This window comes from Apostichopus japonicus, chromosome 8 (genome assembly GCF_037975245.1).
Source record: "Apostichopus japonicus isolate 1M-3 chromosome 8, ASM3797524v1, whole genome shotgun sequence".
NCBI classification, from domain to species: domain Eukaryota; kingdom Metazoa; phylum Echinodermata; class Holothuroidea; order Aspidochirotida; family Stichopodidae; genus Apostichopus; species Apostichopus japonicus.
The window spans coordinates 15679878-15706984 of record NC_092568.1 but is presented as its reverse complement, the minus strand read 5'-3'; the positions used below and the strand labels follow the sequence as shown (position 1 = coordinate 15706984).

The 27107-nt window shown below is 36.3% G+C and overlaps 1 protein-coding gene across 10 annotated transcripts in view; it reads left to right on the top strand.

Moving 5' to 3' along the window:
• LOC139970675 (ryanodine receptor 2-like) overlaps positions 1–27107 on the top strand; it is a 161278-nt gene that overhangs the window by 63026 nt on the left and 71145 nt on the right. For 9 of the 10 annotated variants that reach the window (XM_071976568.1, XM_071976566.1, XM_071976571.1 and 6 more), the window contains exons 16-50: positions 241–368; positions 1701–1765; positions 2024–2159; positions 2555–2656; positions 3073–3191; positions 4254–4387; positions 4597–4835; positions 5468–5660; positions 5913–6123; positions 8489–8593; positions 9343–9446; positions 9965–10048; positions 10371–10530; positions 11187–11352; positions 11928–12012; positions 12382–12502; positions 13083–13179; positions 13417–13494; positions 13862–13920; positions 15278–15342; positions 16303–16407; positions 16821–16937; positions 17352–17485; positions 19038–19157; positions 20050–20779; positions 21872–22043; positions 22314–22400; positions 23058–23247; positions 23566–23647; positions 24568–24689; positions 25132–25207; positions 25545–25697; positions 26038–26190; positions 26592–26629; positions 27006–27083. In XM_071976568.1, coding sequence (XP_071832669.1) covers positions 241–368; positions 1701–1765; positions 2024–2159; positions 2555–2656; positions 3073–3191; positions 4254–4387; positions 4597–4835; positions 5468–5660; positions 5913–6123; positions 8489–8593; positions 9343–9446; positions 9965–10048; positions 10371–10530; positions 11187–11352; positions 11928–12012; positions 12382–12502; positions 13083–13179; positions 13417–13494; positions 13862–13920; positions 15278–15342; positions 16303–16407; positions 16821–16937; positions 17352–17485; positions 19038–19157; positions 20050–20779; positions 21872–22043; positions 22314–22400; positions 23058–23247; positions 23566–23647; positions 24568–24689; positions 25132–25207; positions 25545–25697; positions 26038–26190; positions 26592–26629; positions 27006–27083 — 4808 coding nt within the window. The remainder of the gene's footprint in view (positions 1–240; positions 369–1700; positions 1766–2023; positions 2160–2554; positions 2657–3072; positions 3192–4253; positions 4388–4596; positions 4836–5467; positions 5661–5912; positions 6124–8488; positions 8594–9342; positions 9447–9964; positions 10049–10370; positions 10531–11186; positions 11353–11927; positions 12013–12381; positions 12503–13082; positions 13180–13416; positions 13495–13861; positions 13921–15277; positions 15343–16302; positions 16408–16820; positions 16938–17351; positions 17486–19037; positions 19158–20049; positions 20780–21871; positions 22044–22313; positions 22401–23057; positions 23248–23565; positions 23648–24567; positions 24690–25131; positions 25208–25544; positions 25698–26037; positions 26191–26591; positions 26630–27005; positions 27084–27107) is intronic. The other variant, XM_071976569.1, reaches the window with a different exon arrangement.

The window sequence follows — 27107 nt, the reverse complement described above, 5'->3', positions numbered from 1 at the left end:
AAATCACCAAGGAAATATACAAAGCTAATACAGAACTGTAGCATTAAGTGTAAAGCGAACTAGGAGTGGGAAATACAGATGGTGAATTAAGGAGCGTTGGGATGGTAAGGAGTTTTGATATCTTTAATACCAATACCAAAAGTAAATCATTTATTTAGGGAACAAAGAGTATGTTTAAGATTTATGTCCTGTTTACTTTAACATTACAAACTTTTTTGATACACGTTGTTTGATCTTCAGTGCTTTGGATTCTTTGCAAGAGAGAGATGAAAGTAAGAGAAAACTTTGGGATAATTTTGCCTTGGATTCGGTTGAAAACTGCTTGGAAGATCTGATAGAGTACTTTTTGGAAGCTGAGGAAGAAAGTGGTCAGTATTATCAGAGAAAGTACAATTTGTGACATCATTTGTTGATCTTTTCATCTGGTGTTGATTTAAGTGGATATGGATTGGTTAGTACATCAGGATTCTCTCATTTGTAGTAATATGGTGATTGAATAATACCTGTAGTGCTTGATACCAAGAACTGTTACAGAATTCTTACATTGCTTCTCTGCATTTCCCATTCAAATATCAAAGGAGGAGAAAATTCTAGCTTCCAAAGTTGTGTGGTGCTTATTAATTTTCTCTTTCTACTATTGTCACGTTTTTAAAATGAATTTCTTTCATTGCTGGCTGTTCCAAAGGATCAGAATTATTATCAGAGAGAGTGTGTTCTGCCATAGTCAAACATTAAGTGCAAACTGCACCTCACGTATGATGTCATCAAACACCTAGTCATTGCCAATTTGTAGTATAAACACAATTTGAACTCCATTGATGAAGATCAACCAAGCTATGAGAATATTGTTTAACTTAGATGATCATGTCAGAAATGCATATATCATACAATCCTGATTTACAACGAAGGACAAATAAGACCAATAATTAGTTAATCTACATTTTCTTTCCCCAAATATAAACAATAGAAAAGCTGGCCTCATAGACTGTAGGTTTGAGCATAACCATAACTTATCTCACTTGGGCTTGAACTTTACAGACAGGTTGAAATATAGACCTAGTTCATAGTACCTTACCAAATTGATGATACATCATGTGTTTAGTGGAACATCATCTCTTTTAACCACAATGCACTGAAGAAGAGCTAGTAGAGATGTGACTTTAGCTGTTAACATTAGGCTTGATGTTACCATAGCTGGAAGTATAATATTATTAGCACAGACGTAGTATGGAATTAGATTGCGGTTGTTAAGCTTTTTATTTTGAGGTAATCTTGTGTTGTGTCTGGCCTCAGATAAAGAAATCACAGTGTTTCATGATATTCAAAGAAATTCTGGAGATCTAATAGGACCATAAAACTTATGTACTAAGTATATATGAAACTGTTATGTAAAGGGCTAAAGGCCTGTTTGCCGATTGCATTTGACTCAGGCTGATTAATGCTTAAGTGGTCTAATGAGGGCGCCATCGGATCTTAATGACTGAACAATGTACCTACAACTTCACTTATGGTAAGAACTTTCACTGTTATTTAAAGCCTAATAAGATTAGAATTAGGTTTGTTAAAAACAATGAGATATGTGTATTATTGGGATAAATCGGTAATTTGGATTGGTGTTGTTACATCAGTCTGCCTGTAACATGCATGTTGTGCTAGATGCAGAAGGGTTTTGTTCTGTAATGTACTCTGTTCATTGGTAGATCACGAGGAACAACAGAAGATGGCAAAAGCTCTCAGAAACAGACAAGACTTGTTCAAGGAGGAGGTATGTGATTGTCTTTGATATGTTTAATCCTTGTTTAAGTGTTTAGTTATAAGTATGCTTCACATTCTTATTATTATATCGTCATAAAGGATGTCGTTGGTCTTCCTAAAACAACATGGGTGGTTTTGTGCTTTCTGAACTTTTGGTGTTGCCCAAGCTCAAGCATCTTGTGTCTGTACAGGAGAACTTTCAAAGCTACAAATGTGTCGTAACTGTCTCTTTTACAGTGAAACTAATAACATTTCTTGACCTCTGCAGGGTATGGTGAAGCTTGTTTTAGACACAATAGACAAGCTATGTGTCTACAACAACAGTAGAGATTTTGGTGCAGTGGCTGGAGAAGAGGCAGCTGAAGTTTGGGAGAACATTCTGAACAAACTTTATGAATTAATAGGTAAGTATATCGTATTCATGTCACATTTCACAGTAAAAGAAACATGACATACTTGGGGAATTTCTTTCAAGAATACTGCCTACTGATTGTATATACTTAGTATATTTTTGTTACAAACCATGTTAACATATTGCCATGGTTACAATCCATTAAATGTGTCCTGATAATTGGCAGAGATGGAAAATTATCATAATGAAAGGAAAAGTTTACAAATCTGTTCTTAGTTTTGCAAGCAGTACAATTTTATAGTTAATGTTGAGACTAATATCTTTTCAAATGTATGAGAAGTGCATAATTGAAGTGTAAATGTAATATAAATTGCTCTCTCACTCGTACACCTCATACCTTTAAATGTTACAGAATTAATTGAACCCCTGTTTGTTTCACACTTTCAGCGAGCATGATTCGTAACAACCACAATAACTGTGCGTTGTTTGCCCAAGCTACAAGACTGGATTGGTTAATTCAGCGGCTGGAGAGTCAACAAGCATCAACAGGTAATAAAACACTTTCATTTATCTTCGAATCCTTAAACGAAAAAAACAGTTTTAAGTATTTCATGAAATAATATTGGAAGACATGAACATGTTATCTCTGAGATTGATTACGATTTCATTTCATTTTACTGAGTAATCATTTTAACAGCTACATTGTGTAAGCAGCCCAAGTGATTTATGTGATGGGTTATGCTTCATTTCTTTAGTAGTAATGTGAGCATTGGAAGTTTCTTTGCTGTCTCTTGAAGCTTTACAAGAAGCCTTGAATGTTTACAGAAAGGCTTCTTGCTATACTGTGGCTTGAAATCCATTTCACTGATGAGATAATTTTGTATGCAACATACGCTATCCCATTTAGGTATGGTTTCTTTTACAGATGTACAGTTGTTGATTCTTTGCTTGTTTTTCTTTTGCAGGTGTATTAGATGTGCTCCAGTGTGTGCTTATCAGGAGTCCAGAGGCCTTGAATATCATTAAGGAAAGACACATTAAATCCATGATATCCCAATTAGAGAAGCATGGAAGAGACCCCAAGGTAAAACTATAAAGGGCAAAAGCCCACATGTTTGTACATGATGTTGTGAACAAAGTTGATCCACACTAGAATCTCATAGACCAGTATGAGTGGCATGCATTCACAAGAGCTCGCAAGGTGTTTTTCAGGTAGCCTTGTTCATTAGCATTTATGATTTTATCTGCCAATACAGAAGCGCCTGTTCATGCTTAAAGCCTTTTAACTTCTGCTGTGTTCAGCCTTCTTAACACAAGTACATTAATGGTACACTGAAATGTGACTGAAAAGATAACTGTTTATAGCTGACACATAGCCATATTCACAATGATCCAGATGCTTAATGAACCTCTATTGCATGCAAAGTAAACAATATACCATTGCTAATGACTGAGGCAAAAGATACTGGAAAGTCTTGTTATTGCCTGATAAGGACTAGGCCTAATATAGCTGGAAGAGTAGCTGGCAAGTAATACAGGGGGTACATTACTCATAAGACATCAGACATAGTACATGCAGATAGATCATATGCAAATTTCATATTTAATCTGTCTCAATCAAGACAAACGTTGGTATCTGCTTTCAGGTTTTTGTGTTACAAATAATTTTGTAATTTGAAGTATTAAATATGATAAAAAATGCAAACTTTCATATAACAGCAATCATCAGATTAGCTGCAACTTATGAACAAGGTCTACATGAGTACTTTGGCATCCTCGTCCCATTTCTTCTGAATATAAGTTCAATGACAATGAATCTTGAGAAACCTGTTAAAATAAATGTGCAATCTTGACATCATCAAAGTGTTTTAGGCCTAGGTTAAACATTTTGTTGTGATATTATTTTAGCAAATTGAGATTTATATTTTGCGTTCAAGGGTTGCTCTGTGGCAGCAAATGTCTTGGTCTTTGCCTGCTACCCTTAGGAAGCACCTTGAAGTATAATGTTTTTGTTTCAGTTAGCCCCTGAAGAAGATCCTGCTAGGATCGAAACGTCAGGCTCTCTATCTTTTACATGTTATATTCATATCTTATTTACTGCTGTTCATGCTAAAAGGATATGTTGATTTCTTGATTTTGTTTGTAGGTCCTTGATGTGCTGTGCTCCCTATGTATTGGTAATGGGATTGCAGTAAGATCCAATCAGAACCTCATATGTGATCACCTGCTGCCTACCAGAGATCTGCTTCTACAGACAGAACTAATCGATGAGGTTAAAAGGTGGGTTCAGTGCTATTCTGCTGTTTCAGTATTTACTGAATGATTATTACTTCTGACTAATGTGAGAAAGCTGAAAGGGTCCATAGGAAGGAAATGAGGTTTTACCAATCAAATTCATCGGAAGCTCTATAAGGTTTGAGTTTTCTTTTGTAAATTTCATAAGCAGAAGATTCCAGCATTATGATTATCCTCATGCTCTTCTCATACAGCATGCGTCCAAATGTATTCATATGTTTGGAGCAAGGCAGTGCAGTGTACAAGAAGTGGTACTTTGAAGTTGCAGTGGACAATGTGGAAAATGTGAGCAACAGGCAGACACACTTCAGGACGGGTTGGGCAAACAGTTTAGGCTTCCGTCCTTACCCCAGGGGTGGAGAAGGATGGGGAAGCAGCGGTGTTGGTGATGATCACTTCTCCTTTGGATTTGATGGGATGAACTTGTGGACAGGTTTGTAGTATCATGATTTATAAAGAATAATGTACTGTTTATGGCTTTTGTTTAAGATAACATGAATTGTTTTCTATAGCATGTTGTTACAATTTGCCACCAGTTTGTAACATAAGATAAACCATATTTTCCATTTAGTCCTAAGCAAGCATTATAGTGCATAGGATCATCAATAAGATTGATATGTGAAATATAGACATTTGATAACAAGCAGTTGTAAGTTAATACCCTGTTATAGTCTGAGATCCTCACCAAGGATCACCAACACAAGGTATATTACTGTTTTCAGTCTGGATTGTAATACTTTACAATTGTTTCAACTGTGAAACTGCCGATCAATTGCTTTATTACTTTCTATAGGAGTGAATGCCAGTAACATTGGGAGTCATGATCACCTGTCTACCTAACTTCATATGATTATATATTATGTTTTAGGAATGTCTAACTTATCAGTACTCTATGAACTAATGCACTACCAATCTACAAGTCAAATGGTATGCACTGTTTCTTCTGAAAAGAAAACAACCACTGCTCCCTGCCCAGTTTATCATTCTTGTTTGTAACTTTCAAAATAGGTATCCACCTCGCATACTTTGTAGTCAACTTTTCATTGACTATGTTTCCTTTGCTAGGTGGTGTAACAAAGCCAGCTCCCTGGGCTGGTAACCGTTTACTCTCAAAGGGAGATATTGTAGGAGTGTGTCTTGATCTGACACTACCCAGGATTATGTACCATGTCAATGGGAACCCAGTCAAAGCTGTTTTTGAGGAGTTCAATCAGGATGGGCTTCTCTTTCCTGTTATCAGTCTCTCGGCCAAGGTTTGGTAAGATATTTCCATGTTTGTTGATTTATGTGGCAAGCATTATCTACAGACTCCTGGAGGGCAAGAAATTTAGGGTTGTAAACACTTAGAGTAGTTGAATATTGAATGTTATACAGACTATTAGCAACATTTGTAGATATACTTAACATCAAATATGCTTTTGAATACAGTTCATTCATTAGATATATAGTTACGTTATGTTGAGCAGACATCACATTCTGTTGAAGTTCTATTTGCTTTCATCATCAACAGTGCACGTTTCATACTAGGAGGTAGCCAAGGACGGTTTAAGTTTACCCCTCCTAAGGGCTTTGCTGCTGTCAGTGAGTGCCTGATGCCCAAGGAACAGTTGAGGATAGAGCCCTGCCTCTACTTTGGTGATCTAGAGGGCGGTATTGTTTATGGACCCACAGAAGTGACTCATCATAGCACCTTTGTGCCAGCCCCAGTGGATACTTCAGAGGTTTGTTCAAGCTGTTACTGTTTTTAGATTTTTTTTTCCTCACATTTCACTTTTGAGTCTGCAATACCATGATGTCTGTTTTACTTCATAAATCTCATGTGTTCTCATCTTGCTAGAGAATTCTCTTCACTCATCACTCATCACATTTCTATGTATTCCAAACTAAAACGTTGTCACAAGTGTTTCTTTGTGTAATGGTCATTGAGTAAATCATGAAGCATTTCTGAATTCTGAAGTGTGAGTAAAAGTCTACCTAAACTGAGACTTCTAATTCCTTTTGACAAGTTTATTTGTGCATACTTCCATGGTGATTTAGTTTATATTTAGTAGTATTTAATTCAACATCATTCTGAGCTCTGATTAGGGTTACATCTCTATGTTCCAACGTCTCTATGTTCCGACATCTCTATGTTCCGGCGTCTCTATGTTCCGACAAACAGAAATAATTTGGGATGATTTTTTTATCCAAAAATCGTTTGTACCAAGAAAACAAGTTTTCAGACCCCAATATTTTTGTGACCAAAATTTTTTTGGACCAACATTTTTTCGGGTGTGTGGGTGAGGGTTTGTCCCAGTCGCCCCTACAATCATTTTGCAGTTTTTTACACTGATGTCAAAATGGTGTTTTTAATTGCACAAAGCCCAACCTTAAATTAGCATGTTCCAACACATTATAAGCTTCTGTATTTGTATTTATCTTAAATTCATGGAAAAATTCTAAATTGCAAGCTTCAACCTGTTAGTTATTCTTTCTAAAGCCAAGTTGCATGCTTCAACCTGTTATTTAATTTTTTTAAGTCCAAATTGCACACTCCACCTACGGAGTGAAAAATATGTCTATTTACATTTCCACTCCCATGTTCAAAATGCAGGCTCCATATGGATTCTGAAATGAATGCATGCTTTTATTGGTGACTGCGTGCATCCAAATCGTGTGAGGATATTACTCGTTCCACTATTTGCTTGCAAGGGTACTCTTGCTATTAATCGTTTCCTTTCCCAGGAACTTAAAAGTTGTGTCCGCAGGACGCAACGTCTGAAATAATGTTTGCGTCCACTCAGAAAAACTTGCATCCCTACAGTCCTCCATGAAAACATGCACTTTGAAATACCTGTACAGGAACAAACAATACTTAGTTATAATGACCCCTGACAAAACATTGGCTTGTGCGCAATGGAAGCCTTTACTGATAGGTCTATAATATGCACAAAAAAAATCAAATGATGAAAGCTGTAAATAGGTTACAACAACAAATTTACTGTCCAATTCTGAAGCAGGAGTGTCTGTATGGGGACTATACAACTCCCTTACATGATGTCTATGAAAATGTTATGGGCTATGAATATGCTGTGAATGTCGGAAACCAATGTAATGTAAAAGAGAGAAAATGCATGAATAAAAATTATTGCACTTTTAACTGACTTAATTGAGGTGCTTATATGATGTAGAAGATATTACGTGTAGATCTAAACGACACAAGAACACGCCCCTAAAAGGCCTAATGCTTGCTCACAATGTTAATGAGCCCCTGTCGTAAGTTACCATTAACTATTACCCAATCAACGTTGACTAAAAACTCCAAAGCCCCAATGGCTACTTTTGACAAAGTATGAAGTATATTAAGTACAATTAATTTAACTGAAGCATGTGGCCAAAGGGACCATGAAAATGTATGCACGTTTGCGATGAACAAATTACTGTGGTGTGAATGCACATTTTCCTTTGGGGAGAGAACAAACATACTGTGAGATGAAGAATCCTTTTAAGTATCAGAGATGTTAGCTTCCCACACAATTGATAAATTGTCTCGACTCATAACATTGTGTGATCAAACAATGATGCAAATGTGTTCACAATAAATGCAGACTGTTTGCAGACAATGGTAAGAGACCATTAGCCAAGCAAATCACAGGAAGTATGGAAACTCATCATTAACTATTTTCAGCATGAAAACCTCTGTAATGGGAGTGTTGTTAACTCTGTTCTTTGCGGTTGATTGTTATGATTTGTTTTCATACAAATTCAATCATCTGTACAAAAGATTTGAAGAAATTTTGGTTCTTCTGAGAAGTTGTGTTTTTAAAAAAAAAGAAAGAAAGATATTTGTTCAAGATGTTTGTCATGCTTTGCATAGGCCTTGTTGTGAGTGTGTGTACTTGGGGTTTTTTCCCCCAAAAGAGATTGCCTCTGCAGGGAGCAAGCAATTTGAAGGATGTGCATCCGTGGCAAATAGATTGCGTCCCAGATGCAGAATCCTGCGTTCATAACAATGCTACTTTCCATCACAGCATTTAAACTGGAAGTTCAGGTTATTGGTTCATTATTTGAATTGTTATGAATTGCCAATTACCTTTCTTGTTCTAGGTTATTCTACCAGGATACATTGAGATGCTGAGGGATAAACTTGCAGAAAATATCCATGAATTGTGGTGTATGAACAAAATTGAAGCTGGTTGGACATGGGGACCGGTATGAATATTTCACTCTCGTCTGTAAACATCAAATGTCATTAACTCAAGCATTCCAGGATGACTTTAGGCCCAATATTAATTAGGACATTTAGGATGGTTAAACACAGCCAAGGTGGTGTATTACTTTTAAATGTTTGATTGACTATTTAAGCAACTGTGGTTCATCAATTAAAGTGGCTGGACTACATAGTCTAACACACAGACTGTTAAGTCAGTTCCTCAGATGCAACCCAGAACTCAACAGGAAAACATATTGCTTTTTGTGGCATCAGATGGCATGTTAACATTGCATTAAAAGTTGTCAAGGGGAAATGGTGTTAAATGTGCTCAGTTCTTCCTACGAAAGTTGAAGACACCGTTTTGCTTAAATATTAGCATTTTTGAAACAACATTAACATTTAGGTCTGCATTGACAAGCTGATGTCGCCGCTTATTTAGTATTAAAGGAGCAGTCCACAGATTTAGTATATCTTAAAGGTGAATATCTTGAAAACTGGAATAGCTATTGAAACATTACTAGCACTTAATATTTTTTATTTTCCTGGAGGATTATAGATACATTAAGACTGAAATTCGGAATTAAAAGTCAACCTTTAAGACTATGAATGTAAGTGTAGCTAACTGTTATACAATGTGAACTATTAAGTTTCCATTAACCACATATACAAGAACATTCATATTATTCTATCTTATGATGTCTTAGCTACTTCTGTTCTTCTGTGCTAATATTCCACACTCTTCTCATAGGTAAGAGATGACGGCAAGAAAGTACATCCTTGTCTCACTTTTTTTGCCAACCTGTCAGAGCAAGAGAAGAATTTTGATATCACCATGGCCTATGAAACACTGCGGTATGCTTGCCAGATGTTTACAATTGCTCTCCTTTCTTCCTTTTTTCCATTGACAATATTTCACATTTTTTAAGATTTGATACATTTGGTAATTGTTAATTAATTTGCTGCTTCCAGAACTTTGTATTTTTATTATAAAAAAATGTTTTTTTGCCCATTTAATATCAGAAAGCAGTTTATAGCTTATAGTTGTCTGCTTGGTTTGATTTCCACATAATGTAGTCAGAGAAACATTCATGTCAGTTAAATATATCATGGGGAGTGAAGCATTGACACAATATTTTCTATTCATACAACTTAAAAATGGGGTAGGAAGATGTATCACAAATGCCTATTAGAAACACAAGATTTAATTGTACATGAGTATTGAGTGATGGGAAATAAGCTATATACTGTTGTAGCAGTAGGACATTGTGGCCATTCCTGTAAAGACCTGTCTGAGAGTCATCATAATGCTACTGAAGTTGACTTCGTCTTCCTAAAGGTTTTAATATCTGTAATGTATTTGGTCTTTTCAGAACCTTGATTGCCCTTGGATACCACATCAGCATTGATGAAGAAGCTTCTAAGACCACCTTGAAAAGACTAAGGCTGCCAATGAAGTTAGTTCGATATTAAATCTCTGTAGTTAAATATCTTCTTCTCAACGTTTGGATGTCACTCTCTTTTTAAGATCTCTCTTAGGTCCCTGTGAACACTTACCTTCTCCAAAATAATGAAAAAAGATGTGAAAAGTTAAAACTTTGACTATCTGCATTTTTCTTAGATCATCCAACTTGTGACTAAATTGTTGATGACCAAATGTTTGAAAATGGAGATCACATGGGATGAAAAATGAGTGAGAATATTTAGAATAAAAGACACTTGAATTACTTGTAGAGAATGCTGAAATAATTAGAAATCGCTCTATGTATTTCTATGCAGTTACCTCATGTCAAATGGTTACAAGCCAGCTCCTTATAACCTTTCAACTGTGAGTGTGACCCCCAAGATGACCAGACTGGTTGAACAGCTGGCTGAGAATGCTCACAATGTCTGGGCTAGAGACCGAATGGAACAAGGATGGACCTATGGTCTTGCAGAGGTGAATCATCTACTTTCTCTTCAGAATCTCATTTTTTTTGTCCCTGTCAAAATGTTACAAATGTATCAAATTGGCTAGAGCCTGGTTGTCTTGATTACATTGTTGTTTCATGATATATTTGTGAGATTCAATGTTTGGTATTGATATTAGTAAAGAAGATTCAGGACCATTGCCAAATCTCCGTGCCGTGTGAACGTTGTATGCTCACAAGCCTAATGTTCACATCCTCCACTACTTAACACTACTAAGCACTATGCTGAACCTCGGAGTTAATGAGGAGGCCGGCATATTGCATATTGGTCTCGACAGCCCAGAGGAGCTGGGGTCATACTGTTACTGATTTTATTGAATAAACAATAGATGAGCCTACATCACATAATGACGGGGATATCTTTGTTTGTAGTGGCAGGATAGGTGTTGAAACTTTGCTCTTATAAATTTACAATAGGTACATGTGATTCCAAATGGCAATTTAAATAGGACTTAAAAAGAGGTATTGCTTACATTAATACAATGAGGTTATGTGATTTGGAATGTTTGATAACCATAAGGTACATATGGTACTTTCTGAAAATCATATATATATATTTTTTCTGCCAATCAACACAAATTGACACACATTTGACTATAGTTTCCTCTGATCTCTTATTTTCAAGGATGGCACATACAGAAGGAATCCACAGTTAATCCCTTACAGTCAACTAGACGATGGTGCAAAGAAGTTGAATCGAGACACAGCTAGTGAGACAGTTAGGACCATTCTTGGCTTTGGCTACACCCTTGAACCTCCACCCTCAGAGCAGCAGGAAGGAACCTTTAGAGGTACGCAATTTGTGTAGCAAATTATATTGTCTTGACAAGATTGGAAGAATGGAGAGGATAATGAACTGGAGATCAGTCAAGTATTATGACAATAAGAAGAGTGAATAATTGTTACAACTAAAATCAAAAGACATTTATGCCATGAGACAAATTACATCAGAACTGAGATGAACTTTTAAGTGATTGCACTGAAATATCCCCGTTTATGCAAATGTAGAATACCTGTGTTCATTGTTCACAAATATCAGGGAGTGAGCTTGCATTTGCACAACCAAATCTAGCCCTGTGTCGAGGAGAGGTGTAAAGAAATGGCTGGCTGTTTTTTTATATTTATTTTTTGAATATATAATAAATTTTTCTGATAAAATGAAGGTATTTTAAAGAATTTGTGAGGTTGCATTGAAAACATCGTTCGTCTTAACTTTGATGAATTACCCAAGTTAATAGGTACTGCTAGAATTAATATTTCTGGAGTGAAGATAGACGTTGTGTGCAGAGCTAGGTATATGTTTGTTATTGATACTGAAGAAAGTTACAGTACTAGCAGGGCTATTTGATTGCTTGGTTGTGTACAGGGCTGTCCAGAGAAATGTCAGACAAGGGAAGAAGGACAAGAATATTCAGAGCACAGAAAACATATGCTGTTACACAAGGAAAGTGGTAAGTCTTAACCATTCACACTAACTTAATTTATACAATTATTCTGAGTAGTCTGTAAAGTATACTTAGAACTGTATATTTACCATTTGAATGTTAAGGAACAGAAGGAGAGAGGAGATATATATGAAGTAATGGTTTGATTGAAGTATCTATGATGAGACTTTGCAGAATCTATTGAGATGTTTAATATTCAATGGTGTCCTACTGCACTCACCACTCATTGCAACATTTACTGAGAGTAAATGACATTTGTATTCTTAACAACTTGATAATTGTTGGTGAAATGAATATTTCATTCAGTGTTATTATATGTTAATCACCAAATATGTTAGAAGAAATTTTTTGGTTTGTCATTTATTTGCTCCATAGGTACTATGAGCTTGAAGTGAAGAGTCAGGGCATTGTCAGGGTTGGTTGGGGCAATCCATCCTTGGGAGCTGGATCTCAGCTGGGAACAGATGGTCAGTCATATGTATTTGATGGATTTGTGGTAAGTATGAATTAAAGAGAAATAATTTGATACTAGCTCACTGTCATACATCATTAAATGTATTGTTTGATAAACCAAAGGTAATGGAAATTCTATAGTGAGTGATTTAAAGACACACTCACCATTGTGGAATTATCTAAGCAGTCTGTGTAGTAGCCAAGCAGTTTGTTAAGATCATTCCCGTGGTATTAGTAGATAATTTTAACCGATATTTAATGTTGTTTTCCATCCATCTAGGAGTGTTGCTAATGCCAGCCCACAGCTATACCTATAATTATATAAACCTCCAGCCTAATATTCAGCAATGAAAGGTACCGTTGAGCTGTGTATCAAAATGATGGTCTTAGAAATGCCTCTTTGAAACACCCCTTCATGATGTTGCTAATGAAGTACAAATGAATTCAGATCTATGACTGTTTTGTTTCATTAGAGGAGTAAGTCCATTGTCTACTCCATTGTTAATGAAAGCTAGTAACATGTATATGACATGTTGGACTGGACATGATCTCTGTCAAGATTGTGACAGTTCTGTGAAGCCTTTTTTTCATAACTTTCAATATGTTTCTCCCTTTTGTGCTAGGCTCGTAAATGGTTTCAGGGATCAGAAAGCTTTGGGAAGGTGTGGCAAGAAGGTGATGTCATTGGCTGTATGTTGAATGCTGATGAGAGAACGATCAGTAAGTCAAACGTAACTATTTCATAAATACGATGTTTTGTTGTCTTGGACAAACTGGCTGATCAGTTTGTGAAATCTACTGGTTTATAAAGTACTGTTTCTTATAACTGATCAACCTGCATGATCTGTGGCAGAGAGTCTGGCTGGAGAGTAACTCCTTGCTTCTTTCAAGCTTTTTCATCAGCTTTTGTGATCAAAACAATTTGATGATATTTGTCCTTTTCTTTAATTTACTTAGGTTTTACTCTGAATGGAGAGTATCTAACCTGCCAAGCTGGTACAGAAGTTGCTTTCAGAGATGTTGAAATTGGTGATGGTAAGTTTAATTTATAAATATTCATCAGTTTACAGAGTCATTAAGACTTAAAATCACTACAATGTTATACAGGAAGAAGACAATGCTGAAAGCAACTATAAAGAAGGTAAACATTTAAAATACCTTATTGGTTAGTTTGATCAGGCCTAGCTGGGATATGTTTGAAATGAATGAAGAGTTTGACACCATTCAGAGACAGAGAGTGCCTAACAGTAGAGACTAAGACTTATTAATATACTTGTGTATTACAGATGTAAAGTATCTTGGAATATAAGGAGATTACATGGCAAGAAAGTATGTAGTTTGGGATGTTGTAAGTGAGACTTACTTTGGAATCTGCAGAAATGAACCATTTTTCTTATCATAGGTCTTGTTCCGGTCTTCATGCTTGCTGCAGGGGAAGAAGCTCATCTCTATTTTGGTCAGGTATGATTGATAAAAAAAAAAAAACTACCCACTGCCAATCATGCTTGGGTGCTTTTCATTACTTAAACCAACACCATAGTGAAGTTCCAAATAAAATTCTTAAAATTTCCACTCAAGTGAGAAGTTCTTTGATGTGTATGAAATTCACCTGTAGCTTTTTGGATATTGCAAAAGAGAACAGAGGATCAGGTCAGGATTTGATCTGGCCCTGAGATCTTGATGAACCCATCATAGGAGATCAGATTTGGTGCTAGACATCACAACACTGAGTCTGTATGCTCTGGAATACATGGTGACCTGAGATAAATACAGGCAAACTGTGTCCTGCAATTAACCATATCAAGCATCTGTAGCTGCAAAGTGTTCCTGAAATCATATACTCTTTATGTTGAATGGTCTGCCTATGGGTTTTACTATTTATCCTTCATGCGGTTTCTCTGTGCTTTTTCAACATATATTTTGCAATTTTGAAGAATTTTGAACTTAACTGCATCGAGTTTGATAAATGTGTCAAATAAAGGGAGACTCTGATAGATTCATTGTAAACTGTCATTTTAAATACTGCTGATGAATAAATTGTACCTGTTTCAACAACAGATAACACACAGCATGGTCAGAACATTTACCTTGATCATTACATCAGTACTGAGAATAGTATATGTACCTTTTATGCAATGCAGATTGTATGGAATTTTGAATACACAGGGGACATATACATCTATTTGCACAACAATATTCACATGAAGCGTTTGTGCCACCTAATGGATAACATATTAATCTTCCTGTTCAGTGACTCCCCATGGGCAGTCGGATCCAGAGCAGGCGATCAAATATGAATGCAAATTGAATTGTGTTATATATATATTTTTCTTAAGCATGGGTTCAGGATTGGGGTTCTAGTGAGAACTGACAAACTATAGCCCTGAGGTTTATTGTCAGATAAGGATGTACCTAGGTTAATGGAATAGTTGCAGTGCTTAGCTAAGAATGGATATTTTGACATTGACAACAAGAAGAGCAGATGTACTGTACATGAAGTTATAAGTATCTGTTGTTACATTAAAGTAATAAGCTACGTAAGTAGCTAACCATTTATTTGGTTCTCTTTTATGGTAAACAGGCATTATGTTACAATCTGCTTGAAAGGACACGATTGTCCACTCATCATTATTGATAACAGTGTATATGAAAGAACATAATATTGATGGAGACATGTTCCTTTGACTTTCAAGAAGATAATACACACTTACAATACAGTTGTAAAAGTTATGCCTGTTGTGACATCACTCACATTAGGGTTTCTCTTGTACATTGCATGCGTAACATATATGGTATGATTTTTTTTTATTTTTCATAGGATGTTTATGCCCTGAAATACTTTACCATATGTGGTCTTCAAGAAGGCTATGAGCCATTTTGTGTGTAAGTATTTATTTGAGGTTAGATATTTAAAAAATATTTTTAATATATTTAATACACTTCTAGATAATGTGATCAGCATTAGCCTAAGATTAAGTGCTATCAGTTTAATTTCTGGTGTTGATATTATGTATCCTGATGACCTTAAGGGGAGGGATCACCATAGTTACCATTCTCATCTTGTGACTCCATATGATATTTGGGTATGACAGTTCCACTTAGATTCTTTTAACTATCCCTCCCTCCCTCCCTCCCTCCCTCCCTCCCTCCCTCCCTCCCTCCCTCCCTCCCTCCCTCCCTCCCTCCCTCCCTCCCTCCCTCCCTCCCTCCCTCCCTCCCTCCCTCCCTCCCTCCCTCCCTCCCTCCCTCCCTCCCTCCCTCCCTCCCTCCCTCCCTCCCTCCCTCCCTCCCTCCCTCCCTCCCTCCCTCCCTCCCTCCCTCCCTCCCTCCCTCCCTCCCTCCCTCCCTCCCTCCCTCCCTCCCTCCCTCCCTCCCTCCCTCCCTCCCTCCCTCCCTCCCTCCCTCCCTCCCTCCCTCCCTCCCTCCCTCCCTCCCTCCCTCCCTCCCTCCCTCCCTCCCTCCCTCCCTCCCTCCCTCCCTCCCTCCCTCCCTCCCTCCCTCCCTCCCTCCCTCCCTCCCTCCCTCCCTCCCTCCCTCCCTCCCTCCCTCCCTCCCTCCCTCTCTAAGATCATTCCTTTTCCTTTTAAGTATTTTCCAATTTTCAAATCAAGGAAGACTGAATGAGCATGTTGAAGTAGCATTAGTATTTGAAAACTGAAGTGACCACCTTGAACCATAAATCAGTGGTGATCACTTCCTGTAAGCTTGAATCCACTAACAAGAAAGGAGTGCTTAGCTACTTTAACATGTATGTAAAAGATGTTTACTTCAGTTTTGATACTTTTGATCAGTGGCTTTCAGTTAAAGTAACTTAGATATGTTCCATCTGTGGTATTTTTCCAGTAACATGAAGAAATCTATGCCACTGTGGTATAGCAAGAGCCAACCATGTTTTAAAACGGTCGATGAGGAACATCCAGATCTTGAAGTCACACGGATACCTGCTGGGTAAAGATATATTAACAACTCATCTGGGTTGTATATTCATACACTCTATGTTCTGTTGTTGTAATCAATGTATCAAAAGTGGAAACCATCAATGAAATTGATCTGTTCAAGGACATCTACATCTCTAATAGTACCGATCTCAGTCCTTAACATTGTGACTAGAAACAAAACATGTTACATAGGCCGATAACATGATTTATCACTTCATCCAAAATTTTTTAGTTAATTATATATTTAGTAGTCAGTATGTTGAAGTCATTTCTAACATACCTTGCTTAGATTCTACATGAATGGTATACCTTGTTATGAAATGCAGTAAGTGTTTATTAACTTTGAACTTTAATAAATGAATTCAGTTTGTATCACCTGATTCTACATGATTCCTTACATGTGTGTTCTTTCTCTGCAAACAGTGTGGAAGGACCACCTTGTCTCAGGATTTCACATAAAAAGTTCAACGCGATGGAGAATCTACCGTATGAGTTTTTGCGACTGAGCATGCCAGTGGAATGCCAGGATTATCCAACTAGGTAAGGTGAACCAGGTTTCCAGGTGTTTATGGAACCATTACGATTCTCTTCTGCCTAATTTTATTCTTAAAGCTGATGGTAGAACATGGTATTACATCCAATTAGGCAGAATCACAAAATATTTGACAAAGCAATTAAACTTTAGATTAATTGAATTCTTATTTGCAGTTATGTGCTTACAAAAGTATTTGTAGATGATGCCATTGAAAACTATATTAACTGCCATTTAAGAATGTGATACAGTGCAATACATTTACTGTGTAGTTTATTAGTTATATTTACAATAATGCAGTTTTGTTATCTCTGTAGAGTTTTGTACATTTTAAATGTATCACTATTTGAGTCCTTATAATAGCAATCTATTCCTAAATTTATGTTGCATGGTGACTTCTGCACATTTTGTGTGCATTACAGTGGTGAACTAGCTCTCTCCATCCAAGTGCCAACTCTCTCTCCGGCCAATAACAAGAGGAATATCTGGAAACGTCAACAAGGTAATAACAGCTTTGACTACCTGGAAACCAATTCAGTGGATGCTCCCAGGAAAGGTAGGATGCATGATATATTTCATTCATCAGTCAAACAACCTTCATATAATCAAATGTAAAGTAGCTTCATTGCTTGGTAATAGATCTGTTAAACACTGCTGCTGGGGATGTAGACTTTCTTTTGGGTTTTTCTGTTGACAATAACATCTTTTATCATTACATCCTTTAATGCACAACTAAAAAAATTAACATACAGTTGCAATTGACTTGTGAAGAGTAAGCCATTTTGATTTCTCAAAATATTTGATTTACGTAAAACTTTTATGGTTGTTTTCCTTCTATGGTTTAGACCCCTTTATGATTGTTTTTGGACACCTCTTATGGTTTTTTGTAGACCCCTTCCACATGCTGTGATATGTTAAGAGTATGAAGTGTGTTATGTTAAATTTCTTTCAATGGTTTCAAATCCTGCTTGATGTGAAATGGGTTTCTTTCCAATTTCTTCTGTATTGGTGTTTTCTAACCTTTACAGTTAAGATGTTGCATTGAAATCATGTATTAGATCAAATTACAAGTCCTGTGTTAGCCAAGGACAATTTTTTTTTGCTAAAACTTATATTTTATAATTTTCTGCGGACTAATCACTAATTGCCTCTGAAGGCGTTCATGTGACAATTTGACGGTTTCTTTGTTTAAAGTGTCCTCCCCAGTTATTTGTAAAATCTTGTTATTTTACAATGTATCATATTTCCAATTTGAACAAGTAGCTGATGTAACTATTGTGAAGCTGATTAGTTGTTACTCGTTGTGCATATCTTATTGGAAGCCCTCAGCTGAAACTGATTGTCTTGTAGGTTTATTTGCTGGGTTGCTCCAACTTAATTGTTACTCTCTCCCATAGTCTGGTATTAAATATGTAATTTGTTTAGTTTCTATGAGCTGCTTCAAATCATCTCCATGCTATTGAACTGTGACATTGTCTCAAGGGAAAGGGAAAATGGTATCATATTGCACTGTTGGAAAAAAAACACATGAATCAACTTCGCTATAAGTATATTTGCCCTCAATGTTTAAAAGTATGATATAATTATTACCCAAGAGCCTCTTGAAATATGATAGCAAATTGACCAAACTGTTAAAGAAACCCTTCTAGCATTTTACATAATTTTCAAATGTTTTTTTTTTATTTTTTTGGAAAGTTTCCAATTATCTTCATTATTTGCTATGAATCTTTACAAGATTTGTTAATGAACAGCATTGCTATGGTATTTTACAATAAAAATTACAAATTTTGTTTTACCAAAAAACGACTGCAAAAAGCTGCATTGAATGAGTGCCACGCTAAATGGTTGTCAGATTTTAGCTAAGTATGTACACATATGTTTAAACATGTGGAAAAGTTAACTATCCCATGTCACCACAGTTTACCTTACAGTTACAAACACAATGAAGTTATCTTACCTTTCCTGTTTCACTACTCTAGAGGTGACAAGTCACAGTGACGTGCATGCAAGATAGCTTTTAATCTTTTTCTTCTCTGACAATCTTTTGGGAGTTTCCTTTTGTTTTTTTCACATTCTTTCTATTTTTTTGGTGCATGGTTTGTCTGCAGTGATTCTTAATGGTTACAACAGTTCTGTGCATGGCAGTGACTCTGAGAGCGACTTCTATCACGATAATCTATCTTCGTCGTCTCCTAACAAGGCAGCTATCCGAAGGAAACTTCTATTAAGTAATTTCATTCATATTTTTCCTTCTTCTGCTTTTATTTCTCACCTGATTGCAGAGTTCTGATGTTGTGATTATTGGTAGAATAAAAATTCTCCTTATTACTTTGTTAGAAGCATTCCAAAACCTTCAGTGACATATATTAATATAAGGATCTTGAATCATTTGAAGCAAACCACAATGCGGAATCTGGAAGTTTATTCATCTTAGCAAATACCCTAACAAATGTTCACAAAACTAAAGCACGCATATTTATTGCAGATAATTAAAAAATGCACCACCCACATTTCCTGGCTCTAAGGAGGAGGCATGCCAAGGGTGTCTGGTATTTATGTCTATCAAGTTAATTCAGTTCTTCTCTGAGCTTTTCTTCAAAGTGCATAAAACAGTTTGGATGAGCTTGTGACATTTCTCATGCCAATCAAAATGTAATCATTGTTTTTTGCATTAATGTCACAACCTATGTTTGGATCTGTTAGATCTGTATACTTGTCAAGAACATCAAAATGAGTTGCCTAAATGTTATCCTCTCTTCATGTAGGGACTAAGGGGCAGAGAATTGACCCAAAAGCATATGGTGGTCTGATAATTCACTTCACATTAGGGATATGCTCAGGTTATACCATTGGCAACAAGAAAACATAAGTAACCAGTGATAAGAGTATCATGTAGTGGCCATGAACAATAGCAACCATGTTTATGATAATTTTAATAGATTATATCGTAGAATGGTGAATAGTACTAATCCATAATCAAAGTTTAGAGGCTTGTAGTGTTGGGCATATGGTTGCAATAACTGCCATGCTATGCTAGCTGACTGGTCAAGCTTAGGTGGAGTGTTGGAATGTGTTTCTTTTGTGGTTTAAAAATGTTGTGAACTCATTCTATCCTTGCAGAGCACAAGAGAATGGAATCAGATACATTGGATTCCGAGACTGCCACCATTATAACAGATTATGATAGCGATGGTGGCAGATTGAAAGGAAATTCGTTGGAGAAAGATAAACGTAAGCTACCTCTCGGCCGGAAATTTCCTGTTGCCAGATCTATCCCTTCAGAAACACCGACGGAAATGGTGGTGAAAGATCTACCCAGAGAACCGGCCCCAACACCTGCAAAATCCAAGCGAAATCGTTTCTTCACACTTAAAAGCACTAGTATGGATGCCGGCACTGTGTTAAAGGATGACGGGTCAACAAGGTATGTTGAGATGAATGGAAGGAGAAGTCCAGGTAATGAAGTCAAGAAACCGATATCAAGAAGTACAGAAACATCTCCGCCTGGCACCTTATTACGGCATCATCCAAAGCTGATGGTGGCCACAGAAAGCTCTGTTGAGAGTAGTGACATTCCCAAGATTTCCCGGGTAGACACGAATGGCAATAGCTTTGATGTCTATAAGTCAATGGACATTATGTCAGATGTCAGTGAGCAGGACTCAGTGGATATTTTGGCCAGTACTAAATATTCATTTTCCATCAGAATTTTTCCCGGTCAGGAATCTCAGGAAGTTTACGTTGGATGGGTGACTCCCGGTTTCCATCAGCAGAGTCATAGATTTAACGACAGTCAGACCAGGGAGGTGAAGATACATGTCCTAGGAGAGCCAGCAGCTGACCAAGAAAAGTAAGCAAACTGTTAAAGCAATAATAACGACAACTGGTGATTGGACATGTTATAGAGTGATGCATTAAGCAAACTGTATAAGCAGTAATAATGAAAATTGGTCACGGGACATGTTATAAAGAGATGCATTTTCAGTCCTATTAATATTTCCACTATGATTTATGATGTAGTGTAAGAACCTCATGCAACTCCCTTTCCAGTTTAGACTTCATTAGGACTGGAAAGAATTTACTTAAATCCAATGTGGGTGGCAACTCGAATGTATTATGTTAGGATGGGTCATCAAGCAAATAGTTTTACCAGTTACATAACCTGAAATACATATAACTCTGGCTTCTGTTGTGGTTGTATGCAGCCAGCATAGTCAGTGATCTACAATGAAGAACTTTGATATTTTGTGCTGTGTAAAACATATCTTCGATAAGAAAATGTACTTGAGTGGAAATTCATTTCAAAGGAAAAATTGTACATGAAGGACTTGATTCTTACAGACTTGAGGAAGGTGTGCTATGCGACATATGAACCTTCATGTAGGAAGAAATAACTGTTCTGGATTCAAAAAAACATGAATTTTATTCTTCTTGATTATTTACAATACTGTATGATCATTTCAGACCGTTATTATTATACTGATAATGCATTCCAAATCTGACATTATGAATGATTAATACAAGTTGAATTTGTTTTAAACATTCAAGTTAAAGCAGCTTCTTTGAGTTGGTCATGAAAAATGTTTTTGATCATTTCTTATGCTAGAATCACATATGGAGTTCAGTTTGGTTGACTAGTCAGTTTAATTTTAAATAGTGAAGTCTGTAAAAGGTCTACATTTTCACAGTTCATGTTACTTTTATCAGTGCTTTATGCTACATTGAATGTGTCTGGACGGCAAATGTTCAGGTTTGAATCAAGCTCTTTTGTTACCTTCTCTTGAACCTTCAATTGGTGTGAAAAGAGAAAACAGTTTGGAGAGTGTCTTAATTTAATCAATTAGAATCTTATTTTGAGTATTACTCAGTAGGTTTGGTAAAACTTCTGACTAAATTAAAAAAGCTGCTGCAATGTGACAAATTTGTGTTTTTACCTCTAAAGCTTCAAAAGGCATGATAGTTTTGTCATCCGAGTTGGAGATCACCTTGAGGTGCTGACCAGTCCTGGAGGCCGTAGACACACTGGTGGTATTGTTGTTGGGTGTGTCATGGATGTCAGTAATGGAGAACTTTCATACTATATCAATAGCAAGGAAATCAGTGTCAAGCACAAGGTAAGATTATCTTAATACTTCATTAGCTATAGCTCTTCATACTGTGAGCTATAACTTTAAATTAGAGACGTAGAGATGGCTCTTGTCACATTCAAATTAATTGTTTCTTGTAGCAATATGTTGCCTTACCCTGTAGCAGTATAGGTGTCTCCATAATAATACAGAATAACATCACCTTAGTATGATTTGATATACAATGGAATGATTCAGTTGTTTCTTAATGTTATGGTACTACACTCATTAAGTACTTGATCTCTTGTCAATTCACAGGTTGAGCCACGTTCCAAGTTGTTTCCTGCTGTCTTCCTGCAACCAACTTGTATGGAAATGGTACAGTTTGAGCTTGGAAGAGAAAAGGTATGATAACATCATCTTTAATTTTAGAATGTTATGAACCAACATATTGCATCTCTCTAGATTCCACAAACCAATATGACAATTTCAAATTCTTCTTCTACTCCCACTTGATCCTAGATGTCAGAATGTTACTTGGTACCCACAGAAAATATTTCCCTATCACCTGATAAAGTCAACAGTGGTGCCAATGTGCCTGTCAGGTACAAAATAGCAAATTAATGTACCCTTCAAGCCTAATTAGATGCACCAAGAAAGAAACAGGATTAAATGAACAAAAGTCTACAAGAATGATAGCCAATTATGAACTAGTAAGACCACTTTACCTGAATATTTTCAATTAAGCAACCGAATAAGTGGAATATCACTCTTGAATTTTAAAACAAGAAAATAAATGGTAATGCAAATTTTTAAATTGATACCACCACTAAAATATTATTCAAACTATTGTAGCAAATAACAATGTAGCTGCTGTCCTATCTTTTGATTCTAGATCTGTTTTGATTCTGTCTCAGTAGCATCCTGACCATGCTTTTTCTGACTTTATTTTGGTCTTTTTGAAAGCCTTAAAATGTTTTGCGTATTCCATGTCTACTCCTGATCATTCAATCCATGAAGACAGAGTTCATCAGCCTATACGGACACCCTTGTCTTTTGTAGAATTGTCTTCCATTGTCTGCTGCGTGGTTCCAAGGTGATGCTCAGAATTCCACCCCACAATGTCCCTCAAGAGTTGAAGTGCAATCAATCCAGATGTACAGCTGGTCCAGGGTACCAGATAGAAATCTGGAGGTAGAAACAGAACATATCTCTGAAAGCTCTGGTTGGCAGGTAGCAACCAGTGAGACAGGTGAGCGATGAAAGAAAGTGTAGTCTGTTTCATGGACTGTAAGGATGATTAACAAATACCCCATATTACATATTATGCAGGAGACACTGTCTACTCAAATCATTCAATGTACTATATATATAGATGCAAGGGACATATGGAATGAAGGTATGACATCATAATTATGACATCATTATGACAATGCCATGTGCACTTTGATATTCCTGTTGGTTTATACTGCTTTGTATCATTGAAGATATGGTGTTTATCAAATTTAAATCCTCTTTCTGTAGATTGTGAAAAATATTTATTACAGGAGATATTTTTCTATCTTTGTAGTTCCTTGGCTTGGTGTCCGTATTCCAGAAGAAAACAGTTGCATGGACATCTTAGAACTTATCGAAAGTGAAGCGCTTTTGAAGTAAGTAATGGACGTAATAGCTTACATCATATGTCTTGCTGCCATCTATTGTTTTACCACCTTCAGTCACTGATGGTGGCAGTGTGACTGAGGGTGGTTGGAAGTTCATAATTTTCCTCTCTAAACAAGGACAAACATTGAAAAGTTAAAAATTATCAAAATACATAGTTGAAATTGCAACTGAGGTCATAACTAAAAAATGGGCCATAAACTGTTTTGTTCATGGCAAAGTCCATGTTTGAAGGTCAGAATTTGAAACATGCTATTATGTAGCCCATAATTAATTGTTCTTGAATGGGGCTTCCCATGAGATGTTCAACTCAGTGAATTGCTCTCTTGTTTGAAAGAGAAACCGGGTGATTCGGATAAACTTACAATATGGCCTCCAGCCCAATAGTGACTGTATCAACTCGATTTTGAATACATAGATGAGCAGGGAAATATTCATAGCTTGAAGAACAAGTCAGAATGAACAAAACCAAGCAGAAACCATGCCAACCAACTGAACAATAAACAGGATTGTAATAACAATAAGTTGAGAGGAATATGCAAAATTAAATAACGAAAAGTCATACCCAAACATGCATAAAGCAAAATGGTCAAATCAAACTATACACATCTTAAGACAAACAAAAAGATGAAAGCAATAGAAAATGTTGGACTCCTCCACAGATTCAGTGCATAAACTTACATTAAGTGTAACTACTGCTTGTCAGATTATGCAGGGTTTGTAATAGTGGCTAGGTCATGGATCCATTAACCTTTTACCTATGTCTTTCTATAACCAAGGTAACCTATAGCAACCTTTAATTCTAGTCATACTCAGTTTGTGATCAAAGATTACTATAAATTTATTACTAATATTGAGGAGATCACAGTTTTCTTAAGTTACGTTTTCAATGTCTTTCCTGATTCTGTAGGTACCATACTCACACCTTGAAACTTTACTGTGCTGTCTGTTACCGTGGTAACCATCGTGTTGGAAGAGCTGTTAGTGACCTGGTTAATGAAGATCAATTATTCTATTGCCTTGAGTGTCCCTGTAAGGAAAGCTGTTATTGACTTTTTGGAATGCTTTAAACTGTTTTATTTTGATATGGGGATTTTTGCAGGACACAATTTTTATCTTTAGAGAATCAAATTTTGTAGATTTCATGTGTGATAGCCTACTGCCAGTACCATGCATGCATTCAAAGAGTAGAAGAAATTGATGCATTTTTGAAGGGTTGTTTTGAAAGGTACATTTTAGGGCCATGACTTTCCTTTTAGGTAGTCCATAACTAGTATGAACAACTTGCCTCTCTTAACAGCAAATAGGAATCTACAAGGAATTATCACTCTTCCCTGTAAACTTACCAGATTTGAAGGAAGATTTGATGAAGGAAAAAAATGGCTTTCATCGACGTCAGAGAAAGACAACAAGCAAAGTATTAATGTTGCATTCATTCAGTTATAACATTTCTTTTTTTTATTTTGGCTTGCAGATTTGGCTGGTTCTCTGAGGGAGGGCTTTCACGATTTATTGATAGCAATATACCTTGAAACTCATGCAAACATACGGTATGTTGTTCTTTAACCTACTTTTTATTCCATCATAGTGTAGGTCTAGAAAAGTATTTCCTTCTCATCCTGTAAACATAAAAAGTTTTCTGCAGCCTATTTTCTGACAATTTTCCAATGTAGGGTTTCCAAAATTAGTGAGACCTTTCCAAAGTTATATGATAATTGGTAGTGTCCATGTAAATGAAGCCTTACAAAGTTTGGTAGCTTTAAGACTGCAGACAGTATGGTTTTACATTCTGTTAGTAATATGTAAGGTAGTAATATCTAAGCATGTAATGAAGTTTAATTATTCCTTCCCATTATACATGTCTTAAACTGTTTCATTTGTTTTCAGATTAATGACACAAGATGAGTTTATCCTTCCTCTTGGTTTTGAGTTCAAGACGGATGATGAAGATGGGGAGGGCGGTCAGCAAACCCTCAAGAGAGCTCTCAGTAACACTCAGAATGTATCCATCCGTCCAGAACTCAAATCACCCGAAGAAAGGTAGATTATCAGTAGAATGATATTGTAGATATGATACAGAGGAAACTTTTTTTGCTAATTATCATTCATAATCAAAGGAAAGTCTTTGCAAATATCATATGTTAGGTTAGGAAGGAGAGAAATTTTAGTTCTTTTTTTTGTTTCTACAGAATGTTGTCATGTACCTTTTGTTAAAAATTTACATTTTATGTTTTCATGTACATTGTGTTTGTACCTTACTCCTTTTTGTTGACAATCTTAGGGATAACAATTTTATAACATGGACTATTTGAAGAAATTGTTTAATTTAGGGAAGCGGGCAAAGTTTTTAATCTTTTGTTTCATTGTTTCTCTTCATTAGTGGAAGTCAGCAAGGACTGTTTGATACCAGTCCTCCAATGTGCAATATAGCAAGCCTCAAGAATCATGTAATTGATGCTTTGTGCAGGGCAGTACGTCATGGTATTCACCACTGTAGAGACCCAGCAGGGGGATCCTACACCACACTCTTTACGTAAGTAAACAAATTAGGCAGTAGGTCATGGTAGACACCACTGTAGAGACCCAGCAGGGGGATCCTACACCACACTGTTTACGTAAGTAAACAAATTAGGCAGTACGTCATTGTAGACACCACTGTAGAGACCCAGCAGGGGGATCCTACACCACACTCTTTACGTAAGTAAACAGATTAGGCATTACGTAATGGTGTACACCACTGTAGAGACCAAGCAGGGGAATCTTACACCACACTCGTTACATTAGTAAACAAGTTAGTTATTTTCATGTATGAATGTGTATAACCCCAGAAAAGGATCTGACAATGCCATCACCTCAAATTTCAGCTATGTTCATAAAGTGGAGTTCGAAATGCAAACTAACCACTTATTTTAGCATTTACCTTTCTCTTCGTAGGCCACTTTTGAAGGTCTGTGATAAGTTGTTAGTCATGGGTAAGTATTTAGCTGATCTATATTTATCACTGTACAAAGCAGTAACTTTATAATTAATATTGTCCTCTTGCCAACTTTGAAAGTTATGTGAATATTCCTTGTATATGCCTTAAATTAAATCGAAACATTTGAATTCTGCTTGGTAAAATGCTGTGGTGGTGATTGACACTTATAACAGAGGTTAACACCAATGTTAGAGCTTTTGAAACATTACTTCACATTGAGTATCATTATATAAGTAATTGAAGTTGGTAGAACTAAGTCACACCCCATATAAATAATTATAAAGTATCATGCAGTATTTGTTTAATGTTTTACTATCAGTAAATAATGATTTATGTTTTGCTTACATTTCAAACCATATGTTTAATTTTAGGTGTGTTTGATGCAGATGATATGAAGCAACTGCTGATCTTGATTGATCCTGCAACCTTTGATGGAAATTATCGGAAAGGTAAACAGGAAGTGTTTCTTCAGA